The 27656-nt window shown below is 43.6% G+C and overlaps 2 protein-coding genes across 7 annotated transcripts; both read left to right on the plus strand.

Annotated features, from left to right (window-relative positions):
• Positions 1-1721: 1721 nt before the first annotated feature.
• On the plus strand, positions 1722-6805 carry LOC137779816 (opsin-5-like). Its single transcript, XM_068568011.1, has 6 exons — positions 1722-1860; positions 2658-2863; positions 4708-4807; positions 5786-5890; positions 5985-6208; positions 6353-6805. The coding sequence occupies exons 1-6, from the start codon at positions 1722-1724 to the stop codon at positions 6803-6805; spliced, it is 1227 nt and encodes a 408-aa protein (XP_068424112.1).
• Positions 6806-8205: 1400 nt separating this feature from the next.
• vit (vitrin) lies at positions 8206-27144 on the plus strand. 6 transcript variants are annotated; one of them, XM_068568457.1, is made up of 23 exons: positions 8206-8320; positions 13417-13509; positions 13736-13801; positions 14183-14339; positions 14428-14561; positions 14645-14722; positions 15229-15417; positions 16057-16083; positions 16470-16508; positions 16600-16650; positions 16994-17056; positions 17608-17670; positions 19664-19738; positions 20682-20747; positions 21094-21156; positions 21680-21742; positions 22024-22071; positions 22814-22879; positions 23538-23685; positions 23771-23874; positions 24697-24923; positions 25001-25514; positions 25782-27144. In XM_068568457.1, the coding sequence occupies exons 2-23, from the start codon at positions 13476-13478 to the stop codon at positions 25958-25960; spliced, it is 2454 nt and encodes an 817-aa protein (XP_068424558.1). In that variant the 5' UTR covers positions 8206-8320; positions 13417-13475; the 3' UTR covers positions 25961-27144. The 6 variants fall into 6 exon arrangements, with proteins under 6 accessions (XP_068424558.1, XP_068424559.1, XP_068424560.1 ...); XM_068568458.1 differs by lacking the exon at positions 21094-21156; XM_068568459.1 differs by lacking the exon at positions 20682-20747.
• Positions 27145-27656: the final 512 nt, after the last annotated feature.

The following is a 27656-nucleotide window of genomic DNA, read 5'->3' on the forward strand; positions in this document are numbered from 1 at the left end:
TTCTGTACGACGCCTCACACAACCATTATCACATTATCTCCTTTGACCAGACGACTCAACAGAGGCACCAGAAAACCTCCCAGTGCGTCTGGGCTGCATACGCAGGGATCACAGCAGAGCGGAAGCTGTGTCGTATGGCGTCTCGGTGAGCGATGACTAAGTTTAGTGTTTGCAATCGTGACAGTTGGGGTCAGAGGTTCACTTTCTCCTCGGCTCCGTCTCTCTCTCCGGACTAGCTTTCAGAAGCTCAAAGAAAAGGTTTGATGAGGAGGACTCGGAAGCACCAAGGCATCTGGCAGCAGCGGCGGCCCTTCCCTCCACATCCTGAGGGCCGGCAGAGCTGCTCTGTGGCAGCCAGAGGAGGAAAACAAGGTGCACACTGTGATCTGAACACAGACTGAGGGGGCTTCAGGTTACCCCTTCTGTATACGTGTTGCCACAGAGAAGCTCACTGTGAAAAGGAGAAAGGTGGAGGAGGGGAGATGTGCTGCAATTGTAAGTTTTTACACAACAAATAGATTTAAATCAATCAAATTAAATCTGCATGCCTTAGTGAAATCCCCAAAGTCTTTTCTAGTAGAATATATAATGCTGTAATCACAGTGTGGGGTTCCACATACTCTTCAAGTGCTAAATGTTCTCACACTGACATCAGAGCAAATTTGACGGTACAGACAGTAGCTCACGCACTCTTAGTTATACTTTATAATAAGATACTTCTGGTCTTATGTACATTTAGTTGAATGTGTTCTAGTCCTCACCTGCGTGACCCTTTTCTAAAAGGAAGTGATTAGTTAATATTAGAACATGTCTCCGGAGAGGAGAGGATATAAAGTGATGAGATGTTTCTCCATGCTGGTCTGTCTGGCCTTTATTAGAACAAACAATATTATTGAGACTTTGACTAAACTTTTTGTGAAAATATGCTTCTTGGCTTTCTTGGAGAGAGTTAAATGAGAAGCTTAATGCTGCTCTTATATCTGTACAGTATGCAGTGGTTTCAAGTCTTTTTGCTAAGCTAACTGGCTGCTGGTTGCAGCTTCTGATAATCTTTCCTCAATTGTTTTTAGTAAGTTGCCGATATCAATACCTAATTAGCTGTTGATAAGATGTGCTAAGATGTAACATATTTGGACATTTCATGCCACAAATAAGTGAATGACTTTTCATCAATGTTTGTTGTTTACTTTAACATCCTCAGAAGGTTACAAATGTGTTTGGCTGAGAATTGCACAAACAGTGTAACTTGTTATTCTTTAGAAAAATTCAAACATCAAACTTCCAAGTTTGCTGCCAAACACAATTGCATTCACATACAAATATGTATGTGAATCTACAACAGGAAAATAAATGAACAATCGCAAAGGAAGCACTTTGTCATATGATAAATAATAAGGGCATCAGTGGAGGTTTGGACTCTGCTGGGGGCCAAAGATGTCTTTGTGCGACATCAGTCTTAGAACAAATATAATTTACATTAATGGGCTGGCTGACTAGAATGGATTTTCACCCAAAATCTCTATCTGATTAGTTGCTAAGAAATAGACAGGATTACAGGTGTAATCATTTGGAGGTATTAGTGACTGTGTCTAAGCTGGATTTAAAATCAACTGACTGGACATCCCTTCGGTGTAACGCAGTTGTGTCTACTGAAAGCAGAGGAGAGCAGCGCTACTGTTGAGGACATCTAGGATTCATGCCGTAGCATCAAAACTCTTGCCATGGAAATAACATTGAAGGATTTTCCTGTGAAGGTTGTGAATATTCCATGGAGGAATAATAACCTTAGTAATCTGAATACAGACCCCCCTCTGTCCGAACAAGGAGAAACTCTCATTGGAGTCTATCTGTTAGTGTTGGGTAAGTCAACCATCATATACTGGACTGTGGAAAACGTTATAACGTCGATGAAACAACACACAAAAAACACTGTTGTTCCTCATGATCCTAGAGGCCGGTGCACCGCTGACATAGACACTGTGGTCCGTCTGTTTTAAATAACACAGACGGAGTTATAAAAAGACAAGGGATCTCTTGGCTGAAGAGTAGTATCACTACTCTGGTCTCTGTTCTATAATGATACACTTTGACTGAGTAGTTTAGCAGCTAACAAAATGAAAGGGTCAGGAACTAGCAACAGTACGATGCAACATATTATACCTGTGTAGTCTGCTCAATTTAACTTTAATATGGCCCACTTTGGCTATACGATACACTCTAATGTACTCTATTGTTACAATACTACACAAAATGCTGCGTTGCTATATGCTATACTCTAGTCTATTATTCTGCATAATGCTATTTTATGCGAAGCTATACTATAATTTTATGTAATTCAATTTAATAGACTATAATACATTATAATAAATACTTTTCTAAGCTATACTAATATCGTGTGATGTTTGTACACTGATATTACACAGATATATTACTATAGTATACCTCTCTGTTGTACTTTTAACATACAATACTCTACCCAAATGTGCTACTATAATCCAAACAACTCTTTACTCTGTTCTATTTGATTTTACCATACGATAAAATAATGTGATCCACGTGTATACTTTACACAAATCTACTATTGTACCATACTTTACGATACTATACACAAATCACTAAATATTCCCTGAATATGCTGCATATTTGCTTCTCTGTAGGATGGCTGTCCTGGTTTGGAAACAGTTTAGTGATGTTTGTCCTGTACAGACAGCGAGCTTCACTCCAGTCCACAGATTTCCTCACTTTAAATCTTGCCATCTCTGATGCGAGCATCTCCATATTTGGCTACTCCAGAGGGATCCTGGAAATTTTCAATATCTTCAAGGATGATGGGTATGTCATCACCTGGATCTGGACCTGCCAGGTAAAAGCCACATTATTGTAAGACAATACTTGATTTTATATATATTAAATATATCAATTTCTAACCAAATTTAAAATCCCTTTGACAATTACAGCATTAACAATTAGTCATAATGTGTCGGTTGGAAATGGACAAATTAATAAAGGACATTCAAATAATGTGTGCGTGTGTTTGTGTGTGTGTGTGTGTGTGTGTGTGTGTGTGTGTGTGTGTGTGTGTGTGTGTGTGTGTGTGAGAGAGATTATGCTAGTAGCCATGTGGGCTGGAGGTTAAATCTATAATAAGATTACCAGTGTGGAGGCCTTTAAATGGGGAAACTCTTTGAGCAGCATGGCACCTGTCAAACACGAAACAAACAGAACTGCAGTCACGATTGCGTGATTTGATCACATGCTCTTATGTTACTGAACAGGCAAGTTGTTGTGTGTAATTTAAGAGAATTTCCATTTCAGAGAATTGCCATGTTTTCCTCCTCCCACAGTCTCAGCTTGAAATTAAATAGTTGTCATACTTTGGCTTGGAATTCGTCCAGGGTGTTTTTCTTGCTCAAGGCGAGCTGTGGGGGAAACCGTGATATCCGCGAGGGAACAAAAACATGCAGGTGTAACCAGAACACTCTCAGTCTCAGAAGTGTGAACCCCAAAAACCCGGGTGAGAGAGATATTGTAAATCAATGTCTGCTGCTGTTACGCTTCAGTACAGCCACTGAAATGATCTCATCTCTTAGGCCTCCATCTCAGGTTTTCAGGTGAAGGAGAAATATTGTCATAGCAGCAGTACGCCCTTCTCAATGCCCCTTCCTCTGGGAGAGTGTCAGAAGTAAATAGGAGGAAAGTAAGAGGAGACAGAAATAGAGGAAGGTAGAAACAGGAAGGTGAAGCAGACAGGCATGCGTGGAGCATTTGCAGAAGACTGCATGAAGCGTGATGGGACATGAGCAGTTGCAAGCCGAGCCAGATCCCGGTGCGTTGCACCCTGTGAGGCAGGACATTACTGACTATGACACAACCTTATGGGACCCTTTGATGTTGCAAAGGGAAGTAGAGAGTCAAAGCAGCGTACGAGGCGTATAAAAAAATACAGTGATTTTACGTCATCGCTTGTCTGATACCGGTTCCAACATCTTTTCTCGTGAGCCAAAGCAGGCACCAGAAGTGAACCGCTATACTGTCATATGATCCAGATTCAAGAAGCAACCTTTCTAAATTCTTTTCAAAAGTATAGGATTTGCTGATTTACAATCATAGTGATTCAGACTTCGGCAGACTGAGAATCTGCCAAATGCGAGGGCGAAAGAACGTGATGGCTGACAGTAATAGGATTAGGACTAAGGAAGATCAAGAAAGCAATCAGTAAGGGACCTCAAGTGATCCATGTCACCTGGAACTGGCACAGCAAGGAGCTGAGTGTTGCACAGTTGGAGCCAGACTGAAACACAGTAGCATAATTCCCTTTAAGGAGTAGCTGTAATTAAAAGATAATCTTCTCAAACAACGGACTGAATGCTAAAAAGCTTCGAGGTTTAATGCATTTGGCAGTCATTGAACGGTTTTCTCCTCCAGATTTCTGCAACAATCGCTCAACTCTATTAACAGCTGTAACGAAATTCCAAGTGCTGATCGTGCAAGTTACAGCGCCAGCAGCTCACATCAGAGGAAATGCTCTGGGTCTGGAGCATATTGGCTGTAAAAGACAGGAAGTGTCCTTCAGCTGTAGCATCTCTATAAGTCCAAAGCAAAACAAACAAAAGCCTGGAACTATTTTACAGGCAATGGATCTGAGTCCCGAGGCTTCAAAGACCGTTCCAGGACATGATTCACTAACCCGTCTTGGCTTTCTTCTAGGTAGACGGTTTCTTCACTTTGCTCTTCGGCCTGGCGAGTATCAACACATTGACCGTTATCAGCATCACCAGATACATCAAGGGATGTCACCCAAACAAAGGTGAGATCTCACCTCCCTGAATTCAATCGAGAGAACGCAAAGAAAGCTTCAGACCAGCGTCTTCGTCCGCCTCACATTCCAGCAGTTCTTATCTCACGGAAAAGTGTGCTTTTCAGTGCTAATAAAACCTTATTATTGACTTCGGCTGGGGAAATGACTACCACTTGTCTCCAGCAATTTCATGTACATCTCGCCAACGTGTCATTAAGTTAACTTGAGGTGACATTTTCTATTTACGGGTGTAAGCGATGCTCAAGAATGTCCTGATTGTATGGAAATGAGGTTGAGCAACAGCCTCAGTTGTCAGCATTGGCATAAGAGTTTTCAGTGTGTGTGTGTGTGTCTGATCGTAAAATGTGTGTTTTTCTTTTACATTGGTGGTACGTGTGGGATAACATCAAATGTGTTATGCGCCAGAGTGCAGCTGCAACTCCATACAGTGACAGAGAGTGATGTGAATCAGATTAAGAAAATAAAATGCAACATCATTTTAGGTCCTAATGAAAATAATGTAGGCCAGGTAGACTTGCAAGACTCTGAGCAACCATACAAGGCAATTCATCCTGACAAAGCTGAGTTATCCCACAGCAACAAAGAAACTGTGTGTCGCCAGTCACCTGTCACAAACTGTATTGCACCTCTTGTGGAATATTGACATAAGATATGCGAGTGCTGCTCGGAAATTGATTTTCTTTCTTGCCCTGAACACAAAGCTACACTTGCTCAACAGAGGTTCTTTTCAGTCGCAGATGTTTGCAAAGGCTGTTAATATAATAAACGAGCTCATTGTCCATTAAATGTCACAGTCTTGACATTCATAACAAGTCAAGAATGCTGAATCTTTATGTGCCTCTCACTTTTTTCCACTCTGCGTTTGCAAAAGTGAAAACATTTAACCTTTTCAAACAATCACAATCTCTGTTCCATAACCTGGGAATATGACGTTGTACTCATTGCACTTGCTATGTGTTTTTGCAGCTTACTGTATCAGCCTTAACACCATTGCCGTTTCGCTCATCAGCATTTGGACCGGAGCGATGTTTTGGTCCGTCGCTCCGCTGCTGGGCTGGGGCAGCTTCACCGGTCTGTTCTCACGCACTGACCCATACCAGAAGAAAGGAGTATACAGCTTTATTTCACGAACATGAATCTAACCTCCGTGTCTTCTGTTTCTCAGATCGAGGTTATGGTACCTGTGAGGTGGACTGGTCCAAAGCCAATTACTCCACCATCCACAAGTCCTACATAATCTCCATCCTCATCTTCTGCTTCTTCATCCCTGTGATGATCATGCTCTTCTCCTACGTCTCCATTATCAACACAGTGAAAAGCGCTAACGCCATGTCAGCTGACGGTTTCCTCACCAGCCGTCAAAGGAAGGTGGAGAGAGATGTAACAAGGGTAGGGAAAAAAAGTTTGTTTCTGAGGTTTTTATTGGAGAGACTTGATTGGAAAAATAAAACAAGACTCTTTAAAGATCTTCTTTAAAAGAACCCTGTCTGTAATAAACCTTCTCTCACGGTATTCCACCATGTTCTTCTACAGATTTCCATTGTAATCTGCACAGCTTTCATCATGGCCTGGTCCCCATATGCAGTGGTGTCTATGTGGTCGGCCTGGGGCTTCCATGTGCCAAACACGACGAGCATCATCACCCGTCTCTTCGCCAAGTCCGCCAGCTTCTACAACCCGCTCATCTACTTCGGCATGAGCTCCAAGTTTCGCAAGGACGTCTCTGTGCTGCTGCCGTGCGCGCGGGAGCGCAGGGAGTTGGTGCATCTGCAAAACTTTAAAAACATCAAACCCAAGGCTGAGGCCCCGCCCCCGCCAGCACCATTTCCCATCCAGAAGCTGGAAGCGTACGCCCCATCCAGTCCTGACAGCGACTCAGGGGTAAACAGCCCTCCTCAGACTCCTCGAACTGACCCACAGGAGGTCTTCAACACTGACCTGCCCTCACACATTGAAACATCACAGTACTGGTGTGACAGGTTCTGAGGACCAATGCTTCAATTACACGGAGAGGTTGAGAATGTTTTTTGTATTTTTTGGTCTTACCCGTGTTAATAAACTGTCTGTGTAACCAATGTTCTGAAATGCTTTTCTGAATCTGATTGCACACCTGAAACAAGAGTTTTCACCTCCAGCCCCAATTCTTTTTCAAGCGACCATTCAATTTATTCAATCCAAATTGGTCACACCGACATGAAGCGTGGAGCATCGCATAGCTGATTTACTTCCCCTGAGTATCTCCAGCTGCCGGGATGTGCAGTCAGTGTTGTAGTGAGACAGATGTAATATAACATCTGGAAACGCTGAACTGCCTCCAGCTCAACTGAAGCATGATATGGCACAACGTTCTACTATTTCTCCCACTGCCCCTGAGGGCACTCATGCCATCAGATCTCCCATGATTTCACCGTCCCCTGATGAATGCCAGGTTTCACTTCGTCCACTTGCCTATGAGTGTGTCATTTTGTGTCTGCATTCACTGTCTGTTGATGCAGGGGTGCTCCTTTTCTTTCTTTCTTCTTTTTTTTTTTACAGAAATCTTAAAACTATTCCACTGTTCCATGGGTGTGGTGGATGCATTTCTGCTGACAAGAAAGCACTGTTGAAAGAGAAATGAGTCACCCTGAAACAACCTGATCTGGGTTTTTTTCTAGCAACATCAAGGCATTTATACTCGAGCCATAAAGGCTTAATCTTCAAAAAAAAAAAAAAAAAGGTTTCCTGAGGTGGTTTCTGCTTTTTTGTGCAAATACCATAATCACACACACAATGAGCTCTTTTACAGCAGCCATTAAAGCTTTAAATAAAAATGTTAATCAGCTGTAACGTAAACATCCAGATAGAGTTTATAATAGCAGCAGCTTGTGTTTCAATCTGCATTGACTAACAACGTGTGTGTGTTGGGGGGCGTCTGTTTCTCAAACAGGTGTTTGTTTGCTCTGTTTGGTGGAGGAGGAGAGGTTACTCTGGTGAGAGTTTACACACTCCTCGTCGTTGATTTCATTATCAGTCCGATGATGGGATGAGCGAGTTCACAACCAGAATCACCGCTCGGTTTTCTTGCCTTACATAACGGACAAAAAGCAGCTTAAAGTGCCAATGGAAAAAGCAAATGCATCGCGTGTGCATGCTGGAACTATGAATACCTGTGTTGGCTTCTGCTGAATAATAAAAAAAAAACCCAAACATGTCAAGCAAACAAAAGGATGCTTGCACTGCCATGTTGTTGCCATGCTCTGTTGGCCCCGGTTACGGATCTTCTTCTGCCTGGGTGAAGAGCTGGTGTCTGAAGTGGGACGGGCAAAAGGGGGGGACTCCGGCCCCGTCCCGTCCTGCTCGTTTAATGAGCGCTGCGATCAGCAGAGTGAGAGTCCAGGTGGAGCCGTTCAGCGCCGCACTCACCCGCTGCTCCGACTTCTCAATGAGAGTAAGGATTCAGGGGGGAAAAGTGCGCAGAATATTACTTTATTTTAACGCCCTGAGGATTATTTTCCTTCGCAGGTAAGTTTACCTTCACGAGGATGAGGGTTTTGAGCAGAGAGCTGAAGTCACTGCGGGGGGTTTTGTGCTTGCTGCTGCGTGGCGCGAATGAATTAACTACTCTTTTATTTTTTTTATTATTGGGCGTAATTGCGTGTCATTCATTTCCAGTGCGAGCACATTTTTTGTAATTTTAATAATCAGGTGTGTGAAACATTTGAACAAACACAACGCGAGGTTTTGACGTTTTTTTTTTTTCTCCCTTTTTTTCATTAACTTTTTTGTTTTGCAATTTTTGACAGGCTGCCCAAATAAACGCAGCGCTGCTGACATTCAGTGCTTGTTTGAGGCTACTTTCGGTTTATTTTTCCAATGTTTCTCTTTTTTCCTAACACTCCCTCCTCTTTCCTGAAGTTTGTTTTTTAGCTGAATGAATTCAGCCATGTTATGATCATTCATAGCCTACAGCCTCTGAGTGCTTGATTATAAAATATGATCTTCTGGAAGCGCTCCAGCTCTCATTTATTTATATGTCTGCTCAAGCCTTTATTTTGAAATGACTAATTTTGCCTGTGTAATATAGTCCTCGAACCGGAGAGGTGAAGTCTAGCTTTTAGTTTTTATTCCTTGCACAATATGTTTTACAATTCTTTGTGTATTCTTCCTGACATTTCTGTATGCACTGATGAAGCACAGGTGGTCTCTCTACAATGTGTCCAGCAGCAGCCGACAGGCTCTGGCTTGCAGTCAAGCTGGTGCCAAGAATTAAAGTAATTCAGCCTGTTCTGTGCTTGATAAACAAATACTGTCCCAGCAGCCCCAGCCCGAAAGGGTACAGAAATGACCTTGTAGAGACATGTTGGCTTTCCTCTGCGTCGGATCTCTCCTATGGTTCTTTAGCGTGCTTGTTGCTGCAACACTTGGCACATCTCACATGCCTACAGTACATTTTTGACACCTGTGAATGCTGGGATTTAACACTCTGGCACTGGGTGAAAGTAAACACTGTCTCACTGCTGGTGTGGCATCACCTAGAGGGACACTGTTAAATTAAACCCAGTTCTACAGGTCCTGAATCATGATACTCCAATAAGCCTCAGTCGCCCCTGTGCTTACCCTCGTTGCATTTACACTAGCCACCCCAGACGAGGAATGTGGGTGCCGCTGAAATGGAGGAGGATTAAAATACAGACCTTGTGTTTTGGCGCGACGGCGCATGGCCCAAAAGTTCACCAATACTGATGGAAAAGCTGGAAATAATCATTTCAGTGCGTTATCAGTGCTCATCAACAACTGCCTTCGGACCCTTCTAAGACGGTGGGCCACCTCACAACTGGGTGTCACAGGTGTGTGATTTTCCCTGCTCGGATAACCCATTGTGTGCTGTCCTTGGAAACAAGCACAGACAGCTACTGCACATCCTGTTTGCCTGTTCGCCACCGTATACCTGTGACACCCCTGCCAGGTGTGAGTTTCACCCTGTATTATCAGATCTCCTGCATGCAGGAGCTGAACATGTTCATTTCACTCCAACAGCAGTCTAGCAGACTTTGCACAAAACTGCTCGGCCTTGTGATTTTAGCTACGGTTGTTTTGTGCATGTAATCCACCGTCGAGGGAATGCTATTGAGTTGTGCATTAATTCCTCAAACTATGTGACCTGTCTGAGCTGCTGGTTTGAAGGTGACTGAGACCTCTGCATAGATGCTTTCATCTTTTGAAGTGGCTGTGCAAATCCCTTTGCTTATTTTTCACACAGTGTTTCATGGTTAACAATTTCTTTGATTTGTGGCCCCACCCATCAGAAATTAGATGCAGGAGAAGCTCAGTTCAGGGAACCGTAAAGCATGTTGGCACTGCGGAGGCCGATTGAAGCTGTGCTAAAGGCACCGCACATGCCTTATCTCAGGTTTTGTATGCAAGACATACAACACCTACTCAGACGTATTGTGGTGGTAAGGGGGTGAGTCTGTTTGTTTTATCCTTTAGTTGAGTGTGCGGGTGTGTGTGTTTTCTGTAATGGAAACTCCCTACAGTGTTTGTCAAAGGATATCATTTAATCCACGTTTCACTGCTTGAAGGAGGCATTTACAGGCTCTCACTGAGAACACAAATCAAAAGGTCTGAAATTATTGTCATTTGTTGTCCTTTTCATTTTGTCCTACAATGACTTCATGCCATCCTTAAATGACACTTCAGAGGAACAAAGTCCCTGAATAGAGTTTTTTTTTGTTTTTTTTGCAGTATTACTGTGTTAGAAGTTGCTCTACATCCCGGTTTAGATTCCTCGCAGGTGTATGACAGATCAGTTTGGTAGTTTGCGGTATCCAGTGAAGCGGCTGCAGGCCGGTCTCCTGCACTGGAGATGTATCTGTCCCAGCTTGTTCCCAGCCTCAGCTTTTATTTTCCCCCGCGAGGACAAATTGTAGTCCTGACTGTGCAGCAGTGATCCATCTGCCTGTCAAAGCACACCACTGTGGAAAAATCATGTCAGTGCTCATGAATGTCAGATAAATATGTAGAGCTGCATTAGGGAAAGTCCTATCACTGCCAACTGCAGCTATATTAATTTCACCTTAACACGAAAGGTTCGGTTTGTGGTGTGCGTTCACTCACAAGATAAAATCATTAGATGAGAGAGCATACACTTCAAGACACAACAAGCACCTCATGCACATTTCATGTACAGTATACGCTGCAATAGAGAACTGTGCATGGAAATAACTGATAACTGCAACACTTATTTGAATACGCTGGATGTTCACCAGCCTGGCAGGACTGCGAGGCTTTATACCAATGTGATGAAGATCCAGCACCGGATGAGCTTTCACTCTTACGATACAGCGCGATATCTTTCTGAAGTTTCAAAGGAATGGTTCAATATTTTTGGAAAATGCCCTGTCTTGTTTGAGGAAAAGATTAATAGGGATTATTCATATTAGCACAAAAACTATATACAGGGGCAAACTGTCTGTATCCAAATAAAAAAAAAAAATTGGCCCACCATCATTTTTTAAAGCTGGTCTAAAAACGTTTTATAATCCGTGTAAAAACCAAAATGCGTAAAAACAACACGTGGTGGTTTTGAGCGAGGTCATGTGCCAGACCATTTCTTGGCCGGGCTCATGGATTCCTGGGGTTCTGTGGTCACCTCGAGGTTGTGAGGCGACCTGCGGAGACTGTGCTACAGTAAGTCACTGCGACCGGCCAAGTGATGGTGCTTCATTGATGAACATCACCTTTTTACACGTCACTTTCTGTAGAAGTTTAACAAATCAAATATGAAGCGTTAGTTATTTAGCTTTAGAGGAGCAGATTCTGTTATAAAGCCAGGATAGCCGTTTCTTAGTTTCCAGTTTTGCGAAGCTAGGCTAACACAGTGCTTGCTCTAGCTTCATGTTTAGCGTACAGCCAACAGGAAATGATTTTGAGAATAGGGATTTATTTCACTACCCAATCATTAGAAGATACAATGTGTTGATAGTATGTATAACTGCACTCCAGCGGTTACAATCATTGAGCATAAAAATGCGATAATGACTATGACCCATTGCCATTTCTTTTTATGAAAGCTAAAGAAAGTTTTGCTCTGTTCACACATTCACATCTGACTATTCACTGGCAAAGTTGAAAGTCAAATGCTTTGCTCAAGGGCAACTCAATATAATTGATGTTAGGATTCTCAACACTCCTGGACAGTTGCCAGATCAGATTGCAAGTTTCCAGCTCAAACATAATTTAAAACGCATTCAATTTATCAAAAAGAAAACCTGCGCTAAACCATAATACCATTACATGCCCAATAGAAAACACATCATCAGCATGCAAAGCTGAATATCTGTATCAAATAAACAGAAATAAAATGATGAATCAGCTAATACAACACACAAAGAGCGGTGTTAGACCACATACACAAATTAAAAATGTCAATGATGATGGTGTGAGTAGATGATCTAATCCTCCATCATCCCTGATGACGACTAAATAGAATTCAAACAAAATTCTCGCAACACTTCCTGGGGTCAACTGGGATTATTCTAACCACAGATTGGAATTAAATAGAAAAAACAAGTGTATTTCTACAATGCATTCTCAGTAGTAGCTTCTGGCCCTTCACATCTAACCTTTGCCTCAAAATATGATCACATGTGCCCGCTTAATCAGATTGAACCTGCTGGAGTGTGGTATCAGCGACTAAATGTGATGCTGCCCTCGTAGGGGGTACCAGTATTCTTCTGTTAACAGGGAGACCTCATTCATCACCTCCATCCCATCGCCTCGGCACAGAGCAGGGACTGGGCTTGCCCTCGTCTTTAGTTCATCTTCCTACCGGTGCAAGACTTCCTCTAACTGGCTGTCTTAGTTCAGACATTGCCGTTGTAGCGCTATCATTACAACAACAAACCTGCGGTGACTGGAATGACATCTTGACCCACTTGTGCTCCAGTTAGCACAAGCCACCCTTTGATTTATAACTTTTGAATCGCAATGACAGACACACAAAGACATTTTCTCTGTCTACTGTAAACAGCCTTCATTTTAAAATGGGGTCCAGCTTGATGTGGTTGTTCGTGTCAAACAAAGAAGCCATCTGATTGAACACAGTCCCCCTGCCTTACACATTAAACTGTGTCTGTGTGTGCTCTATAATTGAGTCTGACTCCATAGATTGAAGGAGGGCTCTTATGTTCTGTTTGGTCTCAGCCCAGATGTTAGCTCTGACTTCCGATTGGCAAATAGTTTCAGCCATTTGAAACTCAAATAATTGGAACTAAAAAGGCTGAAGTCCGCTGAACTTCAATCCATTTTTGATCTGACTGATCTCAGAAGTAGGTGCGACAACATAAGTTATAATAGTCTAAATGTTAACTCGGCCACATTTGGTGTTGTGGATGCAATGAGTCATTCAGCTCCGTGTTACAATGCACAGTCTGTCTGCTATTTATCTAAAAAATCTCTGCAAAGTGTTTCTCAGAGGCACATGTTTACTCTGTCTCGTTTCCAGCTGGCACCATGACACTACATCAGAAATGTTAGGATGAAGTGACAAAAACAGGAAGCAGGAAATGTGTTTCCGAGCATGACAGTGACATTCTGCTGCTTCTCTTCTCCCTCAGGTTGGGAGGTGAGACAAGGACATCTGGCAGACCTGCTGAACCGACACACACCACCCATCATGATCAGAGCGTCGCTCACGGCCATTTGTCTTGGTGAGTCTGTCTCTCTGCAGAAGTACGCTGGTTTTAAATGCATCATCCTCCGCTGCAACGTTTCGGATTTTCCTAAATACTCCCTTTGAGAGTCAGCTTTCTGTACGTTCACACCCTCTAACGGCACCGTCCTCAGTCATAGAGGTTTGTCTGTGTACAGTAAACACACTGATGATTACGGTACTTTGTCTGCTATTATGTGTAACTCCCTCTGCTTCACCCGCAGCGCTCCTCCTGTGCTGCGCTTGCTGGGCCAAGCCTAACGGATCAAAGAACAAGAAACCAAAGCAAGGTAGACATCATCACAAGCAAGCCTGTAATCTCCGTCAGTCCCAGTGTTATCGTCTCCACTGCAGTTTATGCTCATTCACTTATTCAAAGACTTTCTAAATCTTTTCATAATGGAAAAGCTTTCAATATGTATGTGGAGGGTGTAAACGGAAAAAGAAAATGCACTTTTCTGAATCAGTTTTCATTTTTGATTGAGAAATAACGAAATATTCTTCGATTATCAAAATAGTTGTTTCCCTGTAAATGTATTCATCATTCAATTGGCTATTTGTTGTAAACTGCTTTTGAGAAATTGATCATTTGAAACTTCAGCATCTAAACAACTGACCCGTCTAATATTCTGTCTGCCGCTGTCCTGCTCTACTTTTTCTTCTCTCCACAGTCGTTCCAGCCATCGAGTGTGATGTCAGAGCAGGGAAGATCAATCTCCCAGAGTTCATCGCCAAATGTCCGTCACACTGTAAGGAGTCAAAGCAGCAAGTCTACGGGACAGGCGTGTTCGCCTCCATCTCCAGCATCTGCAACGCCGCCATCCACAGGTGCACAGCGGAGTGATGAATGTCAAATAAAGCGCTCCACGGCAGTCAAAGTAGTCTTTTTATCCAATAAAACATGTTTTCTCCACAGCGGCATCATCACCAACACGGGAGGAAAGGTGATAGTGAGGAAGATGGCGGGGCAGAACATCTACAAAGGCAGTAATTCCAATGGAGTGCGCTCTCTGTCGCTGCCGAAGTGGAGGGAGTCGTTCGTTGTCTCAGGTATTAATAATGAAGTAATCCACGTCAAACACAGTTATTTAGAGTTAGCCCTCCAACCAACAGCTGGACCTGTTGTGTTTCAGTGGGGAAGCCCAAGAAAGGAGTGATCTACCCGTCCACGCTGGACTACGTCCCCTCAAGACCGACCTACGTGAAGACAAGTGAGAGGAGGGTTGCACCTTTTATGTGAACATGCATTTTGGTGCATTACATTTAGTTTGGATAATCCAATTAGAATCCAGTAAGCAATAAAAATAATATTGAGAAATGTTGGTTCAAACAGAGAAATTTGGTTAAGACGTCTTTAATAACAGGCATTTTTATTCAAAATGATTTAGCCTATAGTTGGACTTTCTACGAATGAAACACTTTTCAAACAAACGTTAAATGTAAAGTAGACATTTAATAACTTACCCTTTTCAAACAGTCTTTGCTCAGTTTTAAGCCAGACGTTTTGATATACTTTCTGAGGATAAAGGGTTCCTACGTGCACACATGTCGCTGAGACTCTGGCGTGTTGAACTTCGCTCAGGATGAATGGGGAGTCGTAGTGCTGCAGTCTCATGAAGAATGTCAAGAATGCATTACAACACTGAGGTTACTGTAGACACTCTTCCTGCCCGTCCATCCATCTTGTACGCGACCGCCTTAAACCGCCTCCTTTCAGGTCAAAAGGAGGCCAAATCCCCTGCGGCCACCACAGCGCTGCCTACGACGACAGCACCTGAACCCACCACGACCACAACACCTGAGCCCACCACCACCACCACCACGCTGGCCCCCACCACCACTACAACTCCACCTCCACCCACCACCTCCAAGCCTCGTGCTGCTGTCCACAAAGTTAGGGATGCAGGTGATTTTAACAAACACACACTTCAATCCTTCGTGCGTACTCGTACACCAAACGCCGATTCCTTCCTCTAAATCAATGGATCCACGTATGTGATGTGTGGGATTGTGTATTTACTTGGATGCAGGATGCTGTTAATGATCCAATAATACCGATCCACACAGAAGATCCACTGCACCGTGTGCCGCCTAACTGACGTCGAACTAACATTAGCGGCTTGTAAACAGAAATGCTGTTTGCCAGAACAAGCTTTCATCTGTGTGAAATTGAGTGATGAAGAGAACGAGTACGGCTGGTAATTACAAGTCACAACGGCAATTATGACAAATTACTGCTGGTCCGTGATGACGTTTGTATGCTGCTGCTCAGCTGCTTGACTGACTTCACTGTACACTCGATCGCCAGACCTTTCATCACTCTTATTAAATGAAAACATTATCAGACGGTAATCACTGCGAGTCATCGGCCATGTTTTGGATGGAAATGCAGCTACAGGGAGTAGACAATGCTGCAATATCTTAAGGTATGTGTGTAAATGAGATGGGCGGTGTGCCAGACAACCTCCCGACCATCTCTCTCTTTCATTTTCTGTAACATTACCTCTCTCAATATTGGCACCCCATTTGTCTTTCTTCTGTCCAGGCAGCAGTCACCCATACCTTGCCTCGAGTAAGTGAAGCAAAGCAAAGACGGGTCAAACTCTTTTTTTTTTTTTTGGGTGGCATGAGGGTAGGAGGGTGTTGTTTTACACTGGGATGTAAGCAGGAACATACGTCTACATCAAGCATGGGGTGTTAGCGGTACATTAGTCCACTGGGAAAAGTGTGCATTTTAATGAATCGTAAATTCTGTATCAAAGGTTTCAATGTTAGCTAATGGCACAACTTGTGCATCTAATAATGGTAATCAAATTGAGTTCATTTGTTTTAAGCCCAAAAACTTAAAACAGTAAGAGCATGACCTGGGTAATTGGTTTCTACTAAATCTAAAACCAAGATGTTGTATTTATGTTAAAATGTGTTTGTCTAAATTTGCCCACACTCGCACTGGCATAGGACAGTCACAGAGCGAGCAAGGAAAGAGGCCCAGCCAAGGTATGTCAATACGTTCACTCATTCTGCAGCTCTTGGAAAGTCTTCCACCGTCAACATAACGATTTAACTAAACCACGACATTTCTTCAAAGTATTCAGAGGAAGTGGCTATCCAAATAGATTCCCACAACGTGCCAGTGCAGGTAAACCAAGCGTGAAACCTCCTGATGTCTTTTTTTCCCTATTCTTCTTTAACCAGAAAAACCATCTCAACGCTTATCCGTCTTTCTTTTGTACTGATACTTGTAAACTCTGCATGGCGTCTCTGTTCGATACATGCACTCCTGCTTTAAAAGGCGTTTGATGGTTTTCTAACACCTGATTGTTCTATGAAGCTGAGCTTCTGTTCTTTTGTCTTTCAAGGTCAAGTTGTAACCCTGTGTCTTTAGTGTGCTCCATGTTTACTGTCAGTGCAGACACAAAAGAGGAGTTTCATTACATGTTGCCCTCGTAATAAACACGTTTGTCTCCACATCTTGGGCCCAGGTCTGCGCAGACCAGAGGCAGGGTCGTCTATGAGGAGACAACCATCCTCTCCAGTTGGCCCAGGTCAGCCTCCTCATTAACACACACACAAATAGGTACTCGCACGGTGGGACTGACAGGGAATGTGGGTCAAGAGCTTCAGGGGTGGACAGATGACTTTGTTGGAACAAGAATCCTGAAAACGAAGGTTGCTGTAAGTCTGACCCTCGTATCCACACCCATAAGCCCCTGCCGTCACCCCGGGGTCACCACTGATCCACTTCATCGGACATCTCATCTGACAGTCCTTTTTCTCGAGAACCACAGTTCTCTGTCATCGGGCACATCCTCTTGTTCCTGTTTTCATTTTGTGAGATGAAAAGACAAATGATGCCGAGTGAAGGGCCTGTAAAGATGCCCAGCATATCGCCTCTTGTTTTTGATATCATGCTGCGCAGAAATGGCCTTCAACTTCCCTCAAAGCGAGACAGCTGGGCTACATTTGTGGACAGAGCACCCAAACTGAAACTCTCTTCTCCCCCCCCCACGCCCCCGCTACTCCCCACTCCTCTCTCGCCCCTCTCTCTCCTTTTCCTTTTTTATTCTATCTGCCTGTTTCTCATTGCTACAAACAGCTTTTAACAGGGTTCAGCCGGCTCCGCCCGAGCGGTCTCCAACCATGAGCCAGTCAAACCCCGGTAAGTAGCTCCAGACCATGGGCGGGATATGCTGAACTGCACTCGCTGAGAAGTACACAGGTCTGATCAAACGGGAACCACTAGGGCAATAATAGCCTGTGTGTGTTTTTTTAATAAAGCACCACTAATGTTTGCCCTCTGTGAGAGGTTTTGGTTCAATGCGTGGTCACTCCCCAGAAATACACTTCAATATTTCACTGAACCCTACATGAAGACCTGAGCAGAGAGTCATGTCGGCATGCGTCAGAGTGGAGTGATGATGTGATATCACCGCCTCGCACCCCATCGCCACGACTCTGAGACTTTCTCTATTAGATAAGATCACGATGAGAAGTACTGAAATAAACATCTTATGACAGATCCCATCTGGGGTCTCTTCCCACTCCCTCGTAAAAAGCTTGCAGAGAGGGAGAGAGATCAAAGCAGCAGCAACAAGTGGCGCTGTGCTGCTCCCAGAGAGATGCATATGACCCGGTCCACAGCGCTGCAGGATCTGGACCCGATCTCCAGCCTGTCAGGAATAGAAAGCTCTCGGCAGTCAACCCAGGCTCGGTTTGGCTCGCTGAAGAATGCGCTTCTGTTTTTGTTTCTGTGGAATGCAAAACCATTTATCCCTAAAGTTAGACAGGGCTATATCTATTTAAATGATGCTTGATTGTATGATAGGATGTCTATAATGCAGTGGAAGCTGTTTCAAGCCAGTGCATCAATTATCTGACTAACCTTTCTGTTGAGCTTATTTAAATCTGATCAGTGCAGAAAGTAACTATTCAGATTGGCAGCTTGTATGATAATGTGAGCTTTTATTGAACCCCTTAGGGAAATTCTTGGCGTTGAAGGTCAGAGATCGTAGGTGAGGTTCAGCTACACAGCAGTGCCCCTGGAGCCGGCAGGGATTTAGTTTCTTTCTCAACGACACTCCAGCGGGGTCTATGCTTGTTGGCTTTGGAGTTTATTAGTTAAAGGGTTTTCTCCCGAGTTGCTTTGCCACCCAGCTCCCCCGAACAGATGTTCACGGTTAAAGCTCAGCTTTCTAGCAATGTTATGACCCCGTTTAGCCTTCCATTTGACAAGAGATATGACCACTTGACAACCTTGAAGATTCACCTTGAGATTCTTTTCGTCGGTGACCTTCAGAGAAATTGCATAGTAGCAACTTCCTTGCAGACGTGGCAGCGTGAGCTGCAACCCAAGGTGAGGATCGGTGTCCCCGATCCCGCTCTGACCTTATGGCCGCAGTGCCCACTGAAGTGGCTATGATCAGGGGAGTTAAACTCAATCCTTTTAAAGCACCTGTTTCATCAGAAAAAAACAACACCCCTGTCTGCTGTACAGCGCTGAGCCTTGGACCAGCAGCAGATTAGGCTAATCTCTGCGTCCCACTATCTACACTGTCCCTAGTTTGACACCAACTTTAGAATAATACTCTCACGCTTCGCTGAGCCGCTGGCTGGGCTCTCCCAGCCTGAGCCGGTCAACAAAAGCCCCGCTCTCTAGTCGGCCACTGGATGGGAACCTCAGAACCGAGGCCGTGTGTTTGTGTAAGCTGCCAGTCCACCACAGGGAGGGGTTAACTGAAGTGTGTTGTCATGGCTCAGTCAGTTTAGGCAGATGCAATGCACTGTTATTTTCGTGTTCAATCCCATTTTGATTCTCGTGTTCAATCACATTTCCATACAAGAGACCGGTCACTTCATGAGCCTGACGCGTTTGCCACGTTTCAATTTGGAACGTTGAGTCTGTGTCAACAAATTGTGATGCATTTCTCAGAGAGGTGGGCTCCCTCTGTCTCTCTACCCTCAAGAGAGTGAGACTGAACTTCACTCAGACACCTTCAGTCGGCTCAGTCCCTGTCTGACTGATTACTGTATGTTTAGTGTCAGACGAGAGGCTGAACATATTGTGCATGCCCCGCTAATACAGTGACAGGTCACAAGTATGCTCCTCTTCAATGCTTGTCCTCAACTCAGCTTTCTAATCTTTCCCTGCACAGCTTTTCCCAGAAGAGATTGGGCCCCTCCCTCCTTACCTCGTCCGGATTGGTTCCCGGGAGCTCGACAACCAGCAGGTACCAAACACTAAACAGATCATTTTTCTTCAATGATTTATAAGCTTCTTGCTTCTAATACAGATGTCAATGTCTTCTTTAAATGCTACCGTCAGCACGCTTGCATTTTCACAGCATGATGTATTAGGAGAGGTTCCTCTTCTAAGAATACGTCCGTCTTTCAAAATGCTAATATGGGTGTGATGTTTGCCTTGTTACAAGGGTGCAAGGGATCACACGTTCATAACGTGTTATTGTTTTAAGTCACGAATGGGATCAGAAGAAAAAGAAGAGAGGAAATATATATATATAAAGAAATAAATAGATTATATATACATATATAACATATTATATATCCTAATATAATATACAATATATATATATATACATATATATATATATATATATATATATATATATATATATATATATATATATATATATATATATATATATATATATATATACATATAAAGAAAGGAAGAGAAGCTCCCCCTCAAATGACTGTATTTACTTAAGTTTACATTTGAGCACATTGTGATCACATTGTGATAACTTTATAATTGAAATGGTCAACTCCTTAGCTTTACTGAGTGGAGCTTGAACGCATCACAAAGTAACTCACTGAACTGTCTGTACAATAACTGTTCGCTCATCCGCCGCCAACGTTACCAGCTCTTCTCGGTCCATTTCCACACAGATTTCTTGTTGACACTGACACATTATCATGGATTATCGGTGGAAGGGGGGAGGGGGGGGGGGTTCATAATCTTAAACGCTGCTTAACGACACTCAACGATCATGTTTACCATCCAAGTTCACTATGCTCACATTTGCTCGAGAGCACTAAATACAAAGTCCAGCAGAGGCCCGCGGGTGTATCAGTAGTTTAGGTCAGCAATAAAAACCTTAAATGTAACTCTTGTAGTCGCTGATGCCTCCACCTTCTCTGCTGTACGTTCAGATGTTAGTTATGCAGCTCCAGACTCAGGATACACGTGGAGTGAGACGGACACACCTGAGATTACAGGTAAAGCAAAGTCTGAGGCAGCACAACACCACAGCCAGGTGTGTGCTGCCCCCCCCCCTTCATAGCGGCAGGTTTCATTCATGTTGCATGCAGCATGCTTGTGTCACTGATGGAGTGAGGTATCTGCTGACCACGTATGTACAGTATCTGTGAGTACATGCATGTGTCTCTCGGGACATTGTCTTTACATGCCATCTGCACGCCATAAGAGAGATTCATGTGAAATGTGTTTTCACTGGGATTGGTTGGGAAGAACATGTGACCAATCGCAACCATGGGAATGTGTGGTTTTCCCTGTGAGGTTCATTGTGGGAATACTAACAGGTTTCACAACATCCTTCTCTAGCTCGGGATCACAGGCCTGATATCTCAGAATATGAGCGCTGGTTTTATAGCTTTGGACCGTACCGTAAGTGCTTTTCTATTCTTTTTATTGGGAACTAACAGGTCTTGGGGTTTGGGTTTTCATATTGTCATATGAACGGATTGTAATTTTGTAGATGTCAAACCTGTTTGAGTGTTTCCTCTCAGTGACACGCCTTCCCAGACATGACCACAAGCATAAAACTCATATGGCCACTTTATCTTCTGACACAGGACTACTTTAATTTCTTTCTTTTTCATTTACTGTTTAAATGGTTGTGGCAATGTCATATTGTCAAAAAAATCAAATACACTATTTTGCAAAATCTTGAACTATTGCATTAAGTGCAGAAATGGACATGAGAGCAAATTGTGTTTGTTTTTAGAAAATTCCAACTTCCCGCAAAATGTCCAATTGACAAAACACAAAAAGACCTCTCTTTTATTTACAGTCTACGGCTCCATCTGTTTGATGACATGGAGCTGATGGGAGCCGGCTGCAACACCATGGTGTGTTTACATTTGTTTCACATGTGTCACAGTCTCACTGATGATGTCTCCACTTTTAGTGCCGCGCTCCACTGACTCAGATGGCAACCGTAAAGTGCCATTGGATAAAACCCAGACTAGAGGTGAGCAGCGGTTACCTGTTACCTGTATCAAGGAAAGCATCAAATAGCATCTACAAAGCAATCCTACTCTTTTCTGTCATTTGCTCTGCTGTTCAGTAAGTTGTAAGGTTTTCCTAACTGCTGCGGCTTTAGCCTTCTAATAATGAGTAGAGCGCACAGAACTGATGACAAAGAAATCCACCTTTTCATGTAACTCCCGTGGTGAGTGCTGTTAGTTCGTTACTTGCTTCTTCATGGTAGAAATGTGCTAATGCTGAGCTTGATTGATATCATCTATGCAGTGGAGCCAGTAGAAGCTTGGAAGCCAGACACAAATCCTTATGAATCAGGTAAGACAGCTGGCACTCCTCCTCTCTGTGCACCAAAAGAGTCACTTTGCCAGTAAGTCCCCAGTTCTGACTGTAAGTACAAACCAAAGCTTGGAGGCCGTCCAAGGAAAAAGCATCTGTGCTTTTGCTGAGCCTGTAATTGAAAGGATCCGGAGGCAAAGTCAAATGGCACGGTGGTTGCTTGAGGATAACATTGGTTCCTTTCTGGCATACTCATTGCCACAACATATACAAGCAAACATTTGGGATCTTTAGAAAGTGGGCGGCTGCAAAACTGCGGTTTCAATATTGGAGCGGGTCGTCACTCATTTAGAGGATGTGCGGTTCGATCCCGGCGCCGCTAGTCCATGTCGATGCGTCCGCGGGCAAGACACCAAACCCTAAATTGCTCCCGGCGGCGATGCATGCAGTGTATGAATGGGTGTGAATGAGTGAATGAGTGAATGACATGTAGTGTAAACATGGTTTGAGTGGGCAGAAGCGCTATACCAGTACAAGTCCATTTACCATGTACTGATATGTTCAATGGACATTTACCAAACAAACCTTTTCTTTTATTTGATGGTATAGTGGAGTATAATATTGAATATCTTCTATAAATGCTGTGTGATTACTAGGGATTGGACTTGTCAACGATTATGAAAGGTCCAGTAAAATGTGTGAAAAGTATTCTTTCCAGTGTAAAGCCTGAAAAGCAGATTTGAGCAGAAAAGCAGACTTGTGCGTATTTCTTGATTTTCAGGCTTCGATGTGAGGGAGCAGGAACCGGCACCCAGAGCACCTGAGCTTGTGTCACAGGGAGACCCAAGTATGTCCCTCGCACGTTTTAAAGCCACTCTGCCCGAAAATATGTTTGTTTATTACATCTTTGGATTCTGATAATGCTGGTGAAAATTGGGGCAGAGCATTTGTTACATGGTGGCAGCGTCTGTAGCGTGCAACAAATGCGCTGAATGATTTCGCTCCTCATAAAACATTTACAAAGACAATTTCATGAAACACATTGTTTTCGTACACGTTTTCTCGCGAGCAATTGCCTTCTTTTTTTCATTTGTGAGGTCATTGCTATGTTTTAATACCGATTGTCAATCAGTCAGAGCATGAATCACTCATGTGCTTGTCCTCGTGCATCACATAAAAAAGAAACGATGCCCACTGGTAAGACATAGCTGTAAGCCTATAATGTATGTCACAGAGAGTTTTCTTACTACAACTACTGCATGGCGTCAAAGTTCTAACAAATTTAACACACATTTAACCTTTATTTCTGTAATAGCTATATTACCAAACACATGATGAAGATGTCGTTCCTTTTATCTGTTTTGGGGAGTTTTTCCTGATTCGCTGTGAGGTCCTGGGACGGGGATGTCGCATGCGTACAGATTGTAAAGTGCTGCAAGGCAAATTTGTAATTTGTGATTCTAGGCTTTACAAAATAAACTAAATTGAATTGCATGGTTTTTCAGATTGCATGGTGGACCTGGCCTTCCTGATGGACGGGAGCTGGAGCATTGGGAAGAGGCGCTTTAAGATCCAGAAGGACTTCCTGTCTGAGGTGGCTCAGGTCATCAATGTGGGTGTGGCTGGACCCATGATGGGCATCATCCAATACGGGTAACTTCACTGCTCCAGTTGTGTTACTGTGCACCTTTCTTTAGAGAAGGAAGCATAATGTGATCGCTTGTTGTCTTGTCTGAAGGGATGAGCCGGTGACAGAGATCAGTCTGAGGTCCTACTCCAACTCCAGAGAGGTGAAGTCAGCCGTAGAAAAGATTGGGCAGAAGGGAGGACTCTCTAATGTAGGTAAGTGACCCGCTGCCAGCTGCCAGTAAATGCCTACAAATGCAAGTGTGAAATAGAAAGGGGCGCAATTATCACATGGTTTATAACGCAGGCACATTTTCACATGCAAGGATAGAATTAAATCTAAATTTGCTGCGAGACACTGTTAGCTAAATTACAGACCTGCGTCTGTAAGCCTTGTTTTCCCTCTGCGCTGACCAAAATGCGTTTGGTTTTACCAGCCCGTGGGGGTCAGCTTTCAGAGGGAGAGTGCTGTTTTTCTGCTTTGGTTGGTGCGTCAGCATGATGCATCCACTGCCACATGTGTCTTTATAACTTGCTACATTTTGCATCCACCTACAAATAGTGTTGTTTGTGTTTGCCCAGAAAGTGCTCTATAATCATACAAGAAAGTGAGAGCTTGTGGTCCCACAGGGCCTCTCCCGCTCTGCCATGGTGTGGACCACCACCAAGACCAGGATGAGCTAAATGATAGCATATCACTATTTTTTTTGTGATAATGTACACTTAAAGCACATGTGTTTATTTGTACGCCACTAGGGTAAGTGTTTATGCTGCATACTTTGTTGTTTAGGAAGGTTGCTTTGAGACGTATTATCTTGGAAAGACAAACAGATTCCAGCACTTTGAAAAGCATATATATATATATATATATATATATATATATATATATATATATATATACACATACAGATTGGTTCTTCTCTCTCATCTTGTCTCATCCTGAATGCATTCCTGCTTTTCAACCACAGACTTGTTCAGAAGCATCACTCTGTAGCGTCATTTTAACCGTCCTCCCGCTGCCCCCTGCTGCTCTGACAGGAAAGGCCCTCTCCTACATCAACAAGCACTACTTCAGTGACGCCAATGGAAACCGAGGAGGAGCTCCCAACGTGGCTGTGGTGCTGGTGGACGGCTGGCCCACGGACAAGGTGGAGGAGGCGTCCCGGGTCGCTCGTGAGGCCGGCATCAACATATTCTTCGTCACCATCGAGGGCGCCGACGACAACGAGAAACAAAACCTGGTCGAGACCAACTTTGTTGACAAGGTGGAGTGTTGTTCCAGAAGGGTGTCGAGGCTTTGATTAGACATGACAAAAAAAAAGGGTGTCCTTTCATCCCACAGGCTGTGTGTCGGACCAACGGCTTCTACTCGCTGCCCGTGCCCAGCTGGTTTGCTCTGAGGAAGGCCGTGCAGCCGCTGGTGAAGAGGGTGTGCGACACAGACCGCTTGCTGTGCAGCAAAACCTGCCTCAACGCCAACGACATCGCCTTCGTCATCGACGGCTCCAGCAGCGTGGGGACCGGAAACTTCCGCACGGTGCTGCAGTTTGTGGCCAACATCACGCGGGAGTTTGAGATCTCTGACACCGACACAAGGGTCGGAGCTGTGCAGTACACCTACGAGCAGAGGCTGGAGTTTGGCTTCGGCCAGTACAACAACAAGGCCGAGCTGCTGAACGCCATCAAGCGCGTCAACTACTGGAGCGGCGGGACGAGCACCGGGGCTGCCATCACCTATGCCGCCGAGCAACTTTTCAGCAAATCCAAACCCAACAAACGCAAGATCATGATTGTCATTACAGATGGCCGCTCCTACGATGACGTCAGGGTGCCTGCACTGGCTATCCAGCGTCAAGGTGAGAGGAGGTCAAGACTTTAGAGACTTTGGGGAGATACGGTTAAGTCAAGCAGTGGTGAATTCCTTGTATTTATAAAATATTTGCACCTCACTAAACTCAACGTTTAGCTCTTTAATAACTTAGCCAGAGTGAACAATATAATTATGCAAAAAGTACTTTTCCTCCGGTGTGTGTCAGTCCGTCCACAGCGAGGTGTCATGCATTGTGTGTGTCTGAGGTAAAAAGAAGAACACGTGTGACCTGCTCTCCCTTCTTGTGGTCCAGGTGTGATCGCCTACTCCATCGGCATTGCCTGGGCAGCCCAGGACGAGTTGGAGTACATCGCCACAGACCCCGACAAGGAGCACTCCTTCTTCGTGGACGAGTTCGACAACCTATACAAATTTGTACCTAAGATCATCCACAACATCTGCCAGGAGTTCAACTCCCAGCCCAGGAACTGAGGCCAGACGGGCGGAGCGGAAAGGGGATCCTGGGCCGTCTTAACAGAACACTGTTTGTAGATTTACTCCCGCTGTTGCCCGGATGGAGGCGCTGGATTGGCTGCAGCGCCTCCATATTTGAACAGGGAGGGGTTTTGAATTTAGGTGAGGATTGTGGGTTTGGACAAAACAAATCTTAAAGTGAATCCGCATTCGGCCCCAAATATACAGAAAGGGTTTGCATTCACGGTGACGTATTGACATCTCATGTTTACTGTGGTGCCTCTGTTGCTGCCATGAAGAGAACAGATGAATACTATTTCATGAGTCATCCTTTATTTAGGGTTTATAAGTTGTAAATCAGGGTTTTCATTCATGTTGTGACATATCCCCTGACAGTAGACGATGTTAATGCTTTTGGGACAAGGAGTCTTTCAGCTTTTTAGTTGACCTTTACCTTTTGTAAAAGAGTTGAACATCTGGACAAAGATTAAGTTTTCATTGTTTACTAACTGTAATATTTGATGATTTGAATTTGTAACTACAACCCAAAAGTAAAAGCCCTCAAACACAACTTACAGAACCTTTACAGAGGATGCCTTCTCAAGAAGTGGTTCAAAACCATGAACAGACATACAGCTACCTTACTGGGATATGGTGCTTGCCATTGTAGATTTTACGCATGCCTCACACTTCCTCTTATGGCTTAACATACTTCATAAACTTCATAATATGGTGCTTTTTATACAATTCTCTGTAAAGAGGATATACTTTCTTAGAATTGGTGAATATTAATCTTCCTAATAGGAGTGATTTGACAGTAGGGACATTGTTAAAGTTCCTCTCAAAGACTATGGTGCTGATGCGGCTGTTGGTATGAGTGCTAGCTGAAATAAGGATTATGTGAAAGGCGAATCAACAACACGGAACAAAGAAGTGGACGAGTGTGAGGCGTGAGGAAAGAGGAGCTTTGTATATCTTTGTAAAGAGTGACGGCTGATCATAAATGTGCTTCTCTGGAATGAAAGCAGTTCATCTCATCACTCGTGTTTTGTAACAGCGTTGTTGCTTCTAACGCTGCAGGCAATTCGCAGTGCTGATGAAAGAGTATTTATGATTTTCTTCCCGTTATGTCCCGTTTGTACATATGCATATTAAAAGCCTTTCGCTTATCATGTTCATAATTGATCAATATTTTGTTTTGCAATTTTTAATAAAATAAAGAAAATAAAGAGATCTTAACGATGACTTCTCCTGTATGTTCAATGATCCAATTTGCGTCAAAACCGCTCTTGATTGTGGACGCAGACATGATACACACATTTCGATTCAAAGCTCGCACTTTCCATGGATATCATTGTCTCTGATCATTCAAAAAAGATGCGCCTCAAAACTCCAGAAAGTAATCGAGTGACAGTTGTGAGTTCATCCTCAGGTATACGGCAAGCAGGACTTGCTAATAGCTAATTTGGCAAACATTCAATAATGCCAATTTGTGTAAGCGTAAACAAATAATTTGATAAAAAAACAAGGATCAAGCTGTGGTCTAGAGCGTAACACCCTCGCTCCACGGCCAGTGAAAACCCAGATGAGCACATTCACTTTGTCAAATGACCAACATCAGAGCCCAGTCAACATTTTACAGCAGGTTTTATTTTGAACATACTTTCATATACAAACCAGTGACTGAGAAAATGGCTCATTTGAAGCTGTACTC

This window comes from Clinocottus analis, unplaced genomic scaffold (assembly GCF_023055335.1).
Source record: "Clinocottus analis isolate CAN_PGR_092001 unplaced genomic scaffold, fCliAna1.0.p SCAF_8, whole genome shotgun sequence".
Classification (NCBI taxonomy): Eukaryota; Metazoa; Chordata; class Actinopteri; order Perciformes; family Cottidae; genus Clinocottus; species Clinocottus analis.